Source organism: Fundulus heteroclitus, unplaced genomic scaffold (assembly GCF_011125445.2).
Source record: "Fundulus heteroclitus isolate FHET01 unplaced genomic scaffold, MU-UCD_Fhet_4.1 scaffold_232, whole genome shotgun sequence".
NCBI classification, from domain to species: domain Eukaryota; kingdom Metazoa; phylum Chordata; class Actinopteri; order Cyprinodontiformes; family Fundulidae; genus Fundulus; species Fundulus heteroclitus.
The window spans coordinates 200,772-208,050 of record NW_023396644.1 but is presented as its reverse complement, the minus strand read 5'-3'; the positions used below and the strand labels follow the sequence as shown (position 1 = coordinate 208,050).

Sequence of the window (7,279 nt, the reverse complement as noted above, 5' to 3'; positions counted from 1 at the left end):
CTGTTTTGTTCATTACCTGGAGGAAAAAAAACATGAAATGCACATGAATTGAAAAGAAAAATGAAAAGTGGATTGTGATGCTTTTTATACAATAAGCAGAGATCATCTTTCCAAAGTTGTTTGTCGGGCAGTGTTGTAGTCAAGTCACTATGCCTCGAGTCTGAGTCCAGGTTCGAGTCTCCAGTGTTCAAGTCCGAGTCAAGTCCAAGTCATTAAAAAAAATCCGAGTTGAGTCCGAGTCAAGTCACTATTGATCAAGTCGAGTCCAAGTTCCGCACTAAAGTAAGCATAGCCTACATGTTTTTAAACTAAAAAAAAAAATCCACAGCTGTGGTGTCGCAGCTCATAGGCACATCCTAATGGCGCCCGCTATGGACTTTTATATTCTATTATATTTCCGAGTCAGAATGATCTGAATGTAGGAGTCCGAGTCCAAGTTCGAGTCATCAGTGCTCAAGTCCAAGTCAAGTCACGAGTCTCTAAATTTAGCTAATGACTCGGACTTGAGTTCGAGTCTCGGACTCGAGTACTACAACACTGTTGTCGGGTAATTGCTGTTTGCAGTCTTTGCCCTGATCTGTTGATCTTCTGGCTGAAGCAGCATCATTACTTGTGAAACATGAGAGCTGCTTCAAGATATAAAAAAAGCAAATCAATGCATTTCACACAAAATCAACTGCTTTGGTGACGTTTTACAACAACATTGTACTAGAAAATCACATAAATCCGTTTATTTACATTGAACCTACTTTAACATAAAAGTTTAAGCTTAGATCAGATTGTTTTATTAGGCTTCTAAAGTATCTGATCCGGCACAGATGTTAGCCGCTGGAGTTCTGCCTAAAAGCTGTTGAATTTATTATGATCCATGTCAGATGAATGTGAAGGCTAGCAGAACCTCCTAGGGGCAATAGAAACCAAACAGCAGGTTACAGATGAGAAAAAATACTGATCCGGCTCAAAGCACATTTGCAGACTAGTCATCAGGATATTTGTAGTTGCTGGTGATATTCCCGGCTTCAGCCCCCAAAGGCAGCCTGTCGCTATACTCAGATCCCATCTCACAGTCCTCCATGTTTCCCTTGCAAGTGAAAGACTCCGTAACGACACTTTCCTCTGTGTCCGCCTCTCTCTCGCCGTCGTCTACGCTCGTGTCGTCCTCATTTATCTTCCTCTGAGACTCGGTGATGTGCGCGTGCATGCTCAGGTTGGCGGCCAGGTTCCTCTCCAGGTGGTACTGGCCTTTGGCCTTCAGGATCAGCTTGTAGGTCTTGTTGCGGTATTTGTAGACCAGGTGGTAGCACGTGGCTCCCAGCAGAGGCACGGTGGACACGGTGAGCAGGCAGATGCTGACGGAGATGATGATGAGCAGGTTGGGTACCCTCCGTCTGGTGGCAAACAGCACCTGGACCTCACAGTCCTCCCCTCTGTAGTTCAGACACAGAGAGTAGTTTGTGCCAGGCTGTAAACCACTGAACAGGTACGTGTTGACGCCTTCTTTGATCTGGGACCACTGCACGGCCGAGTGCCTGTTGTCTCCAGCGTTGCACAGATACAAACCGCTCGAGTGGTCCTTCTCCTGGGAATCCGGGAAGCCGGAGTTCTCCTCGCTGTCGCTCTGGGGGCTCTTGGCCCGGTTGGGGCTCCTGTCTTTGGGTATGAGTAGAGGATTGAGGCGCACTGTGGCCTCCGTTTCTGACACGCCCAGGGCAATGACGCCATAGTCGAACGTGTACTGCTTCATGTAGTCCAGGCTGGCATTCAGGACATGGCTGGAGATGTTTTTTGTGTTTGCAGTTAAGCCGCATTTGCTTAAGTGTGTCGGATGTCTCGTCGCGTCCTCGTAAAATTTAAGATTGATGTCTGCAGTCGGCAGAACGGTGGGTTCATCAGTCAAAGGGTCTTTTCTTTTTAAATCTGGAAGATGCAGAGAATCAAAAACTGATTTTCTCTTTGGCTGTTGGTGCATCGAAGGGTTGGTTTGAGTTGAAGGGAACATGGTGGTCAGCAGTTTGACTGGTGTTGGTTTTGGTTTTGGACGTGCAATCACCTTAACAGACACCGAATCTTCAGCTCTGCCTGCGCCGTTTGTTGCAGAGCAGGTGTAGTCCCCTCCGTCCTCTTCTCTGAGGCTTGAAATGAGGAGGGTGCCGTTATTAAACACTTTAAAGTAGTCAGAACCTTCATCAGATTCTGCAGAGCGGTCTTCAGCGTCAGACAGAGACACCTCGTGTTTTTGGCCTCTGCTGGGAGTTTTCCACACCACCAGTGGTTTTGGGTTTCCTCTGAACTCACAGGTCAAATTTAATTTGGTCTTCTCACGGAAAACCATGTTGGTAACATGTGGCTCAGTCAGTATTTTGACATTTAGGCTCATGCACTTGGATTTTGTAATGGCTTCACCTTTAAGCTCCTTGGGAGCTGCACAAGTGATCAAGCTCTGATCTGGAACTGAGATGGTGGTTGTGGAGATCCAGTCCCTGAGCCAGTCCAAGCTGCAGGTGCAGACGAAGGGATTGCTAAAGATCTGTAAGTGCGACAAAGACACCAAACCCTCAAATGTCCCCTCAGCTATGGTTGTCAATCGGTTATTGTTAATCCTGAGGGACCTCAGGTTCTTGAGGTTGGAGAGGGCGTCCCCGGGGAGGTGGGACAGCTTGTTGTGGTTCATCTTCAGCAGCTCCAGAGCCATCAGGTTCCTCAGATCCCCCCAGGGGAAGTCTACCATCTCATTATGGCTTATGTCGAAGTTACGAAGATGAACCAATGATGCGAGGCTCCCATCTTCAACGTAGGCTATGTCGTTGTTTGCCATCCACAGGGAGGTCACATTGGTAACGTTATCAAAGCTGCCCAGCGGGATCATGGTGATCTGGTTACCAGAGAGACTCAAGGTCATCACGTTGGGAGGCAAACCATCGGGGACCTTGCTTAAGTATTTGTAGGAGCAGTCAGCAAAGTGGCGACTGTGTTTGTCCGAGCAGGTGCAGTGCTCAGGGCAGCAGAGGACGGACGGGAAGAATGTGATGACCCACAAAGCAAAGGGGCGGATATCTGCTGCCGCCATTTCTCCTGTAAAACAGCATCACAGCCCAGACATTAATGAGATTCATTAAGGCAGATTCACAATCCTCCACTAAGAGGACATGTGCATGAAATAAGAGGTGAATATTTCTTTGTTTCTGTTTATTAATCTGATCACAGCCAGCAGGTGGGCAGCATCATATCTATACAAAAATAATTAAACTAATTATCCCAGGTGTTTGCAGACAAGGTTTAATAAGACCCAACACAGAGGAATGAAATAATAGAGACAGAGCAATAGACCAACAGGGAGAATTACAAAAAGATCTGGGTAAAGCTAGGAGGATGAAAGTACTGGGAAGAGTGATACAGGGATGCTGGTCCACTGAGGGACGCTGACAATATGGGAACTGACATGGGAAAACATATAACTCAGATAAAACTAAAGCAATATCTAAGCATAGGTATATTAAAAATAGGACTGGGCAACGATTAAAATTTTTAATCGCGATTAATCGCATAATTTGCCCGATTAATCATGATTAATCGCATTGTATGCGCAAACTCCAAGAATTAATTCAAAAGTAGTGTAAAGAGCACTTTTATTTTAATGTTCTGCTGCCATATGAACAAAAGTGTTGTAACATTTGTAGCACTTATCTTATTTTATACTGGATATTTTCAACCCATCTATTGAATTTAGTGCACTAGTTGATCTTTTCTTCATAAGAGAACAGCAAGCACTGCAGCCAAAATATGGCCTTTTTTGACCTGCTGTATATTAGCCAGTCCCTAAGCTTGATGTATCATGAAACTGTTGACCTTTTGGGTTTTGTGGTTTTTATTTTATTATTACAATTAAATAATAATAATAATAACAATAATGTTATGTTCAGTGTTTTTTCGCTAATCCACCTCTTATATATTTCAATCCTTATGTAATTTTGTCTGTGTTGTGTGCACCTGCCTGTTGCTTTAATCCTATAAATTTCCCCGTCGTGGGATAAAAAAAGGATTAGCTAATGTTATCTTATCTTAAATAACACTTTTTAATATATGTACTGGGTTCTTTCAAGGTCTTAATTACATGTTATGTGTGGGCTCCAGTAACATATGATAGATAATATCTACTTTGAAAGTTAACATGAAGTGCTGCTGAAGATGAACACTGATCTACCTGGATGTTCCCTGGAGGACTGAAACGCCTCAGTCAGAGACGTCTGTGGGTCTGTCGGGGCAATGACAGAAGTTTCGTCTCCTTTCTCCGTTTCTGTGGTTCGACGTTTTCATGTTTTTTCACATGCTTAGATAAATTTGTTGTGTTTCCACTGAAATGAACCGGCTTTCTACAAAACATACAGCTTGATTTCATTTACGGTATTAAAATAAAGCCAAACGGTGCTACTTCCCCTGTTCATGTTTTTCCGCTGCTGCGGTCTCTCTCAGCTGTTTGTGTGTTAAGTTTGTGTGAGAGCTGAGTGAGCGGGCCAGGCTGAGCCTGCGTGCTGATTGGCTGGCGCCGCTGAGCCATGTACGAGAGGGGAGGGGGAGCACCAGAGTGCTGCCGTGACAAAGCGCGCTGCAGTCAGCGCGTGCTGACTGACACTGACTGAAAGCATGTGAGCAACATGCGTTAATGCGCGATAAAATAAATATCGCCGTTAATAGTCTAATGAATTAACGCGAAATTAACGCGTTAACTTGCCCAGCCCTAATTAAAAATAATAAAAACTGCTAAAAAAACAAGACCTAACAACTCAAAATCTAGCATCACAATACCAGAGAAGAACAAGGATCAGAAAAACCACAAACAAACAGAGCTAGAGTACATTAATTCATAACCAGACACATTGATTCGTGCAACAAATAGGTTTCCAGAGAGGTGAAAAGCTTTAAAATGGGGTAAATTGGGTCTCTGAGTCTATAAATATTAAATCAAGTCCACAGCAGGCAGGGTGTTTTTTTTTTTTTTAAACTCTGTTAGGATGACTTTTTGAGGATGTCTGAATATACATCTTTTTTATTATTATTATTTTCCAAGGAATAAAACTGTTTACTTATTTAAGACTGTCCTAATAATTAGTTTTAACATGTGTGAAGTTTATCTGTAACCATTCATTGGATTCTTTCTCGAGATGAACTTCTCATGTAGAAAATAGATGTTGTTGTACACTTTCATTCTAGTAATGAAAGTGACTTCCCTTCATTGGCTTCCTGTTGAATCAAGAATATAATTTAAAATCCTTCTTCTAACGTATAAAGCCCTTAATAATCAAGCTCCATCATATATCAGAGCTCTGATTACCCCGTATGTTCCTAACAGAGCACTTTGCTCTCAGACTGCAGGTCTGCTGGTGGTTCCTAGAGTCTCTAAAAGTAGAATGGGAGGCAGATCCTTTAGCTATCAGGCTCCTCTCCTGTGGAACCAACTCCCAGTTTTGGTCCGTGAGGCAGACACCCCGTCTACTTTTAAGAGTAATCTTAAAACTTTCCTTTTTGACAAAGCTTCTAGTTAGAGTGGCTCATGTTACCCTGAGCTATCTCTATAGTTATGCTGCTATAGGCTTAGGCTGCTGGAGGACATCAGGGTCTATTTCTCTCACTCTGCTGAGTTCTCCTACTGTTCTCCAATTTGCATTGTTTGTTGTTATTTCAGCTTTTAACTTTTTTGTTCTCTGTCATTTTCTTCTTCATAGAAGGTACACCTGGTCTGACGTTCTGTTAGCTGTGACATCATCCAGGGAAGACAGATCATCCACTATTACCATCTAACATAGAAAGTACTCCTGGATCAATGTGTGCTTCTGTGCTTCCTGTGTCTCTGCTCTGTCTTCTCTAAGCCCCAGTGGGTCGAGGCAGACACTGAGCCTGGTTCTGGTTCTGCTGGAGGTTTTCCTCCCTGTTAAAGGGGAGTTTTCCTCTCCACTGTCGCTTCATGCATGCTCAGTATGAGGGATTGCTGCAAAGCCATCAACAATGCAGACGACTGTCCACTGTGGCTCTACGATGAAACTTTCTGACCAATCTGTATAGTCTGATTGAATTTGACTTTGTAAAGAGCCTTGAGATGACAGGTGTTGTTAATTGGTGCTATATAAAAAAAATTTAATCGAATAGTACCGTGTATTCCCTTAGTTTTCTTTTTTTTTGTGTTTCAAATATCTAGATTTCCACAATAAACAATGTTGAAATACTTTCAATTTTACAAATAATAAAACACATCAAGTCTACTTTGGATGAACATTTTAGTTTGTTTTTAAATGTTCTGTAGGGGTTTTTCCCCCCTTGAGTTTATTACACCAGAAGTAAATTTACTCAAGTTATGATTGGCATAACCTGATGACGATGTGTTAAGATTATTTGGAGAACACAGAAAGGTTTCACCAGCTGCCAAAACACGCATTAATGAGCAGATCTGGGTGCTCCTTACAGAGCGGCTGCTGGTTTCTAAACTGCGCAGCAGCTTCTGTCCTTGGTGCTGAAAGACAGAAGCAGGTCTGGTCTGTTTCTGTCTGCAGACGGCCGGACGCAAGCATCGCAGCAGTCTACGCAGTTAGAAACCAGAACGCCACAAAGTTCATCTGAAGGCAAGGAAAAACAAAAATCTGCGTCAGATCTGTGAGAGCAGCTTACCTGTGTCCTGTTTTCTGGATTGTTACTTAAATTCGGCGAATTATTCCCAAGTGCACTGGTCAGTGATTGCGGTCAGACTTCAGAGGGAGCAGTTCCAGCCCCAGTTTGTCCGCTGACATGATGGAAACAGCCTGCTGTTTGCTGCAGAGGGAGTGTGCTGTCTGTAAACATCAGCATATGAGTGTCCTTCCGTGGCATCTCCCTCCTCCTCCTCTTCCTCCTCCTCCTCCTCCCCTTCCTCCTCCTTCTCTGTCTCAGCTCTGAATGGAACCACGTCAATACCCCCTCCCGAACAATTATGTTAAAGGGAAAACGACCTTTAATATCTTCAGAAATGCTGAGTAAGATGATGTATAACCAAATGTATGATTTAAAGCCTTATGTATCTTATTTAACAGAAGACAACATCTTTTATCTCTTTATTCAACATAACATACCCTACCCAGGGGGAAGGGGATGCACAGTTAGAGTTTGATGACTCAAGTCTTAACTCTATTTAGTCTTCAGCCCTTTGGTTTCCCTTTCCTAAATCTGCTTAAAGGTGCAAAGATGGAGAAAGAAAATTATTTTAAAGCATTTTCCTGGAAGTTTTTTTTTTTATGTTAATGAAATAACTGGTGTT

The 7,279-nt window shown here is 43.1% G+C and overlaps 1 protein-coding gene across 1 annotated transcript; it reads right to left on the bottom strand.

Moving 5' to 3' along the window:
* Nucleotides 1-467: 467 nt before the first annotated feature.
* On the bottom strand, nt 468-6,847 carry LOC105931879 (immunoglobulin superfamily containing leucine-rich repeat protein 2). The gene is made up of 2 exons (XM_012870764.3): nt 6,658-6,847; nt 468-3,072 (listed from the first exon to the last, which is right to left on the bottom strand). Exon 2 carries the CDS (start codon nt 3,065-3,067, stop codon nt 977-979), a length of 2,091 nt encoding a protein of 696 aa, XP_012726218.2. The 5' UTR covers nt 3,068-3,072; nt 6,658-6,847; the 3' UTR covers nt 468-976.
* Nucleotides 6,848-7,279: the final 432 nt, after the last annotated feature.

What these genes read in the sequence shown, in the direction of transcription:
- LOC105931879 (XM_012870764.3), bottom strand. Translation starts at nt 3,067, where the DNA reads ATGGCGGCAGCAGATATCCGCCCCTTTGCTTTGTGGGTCATCACATTC.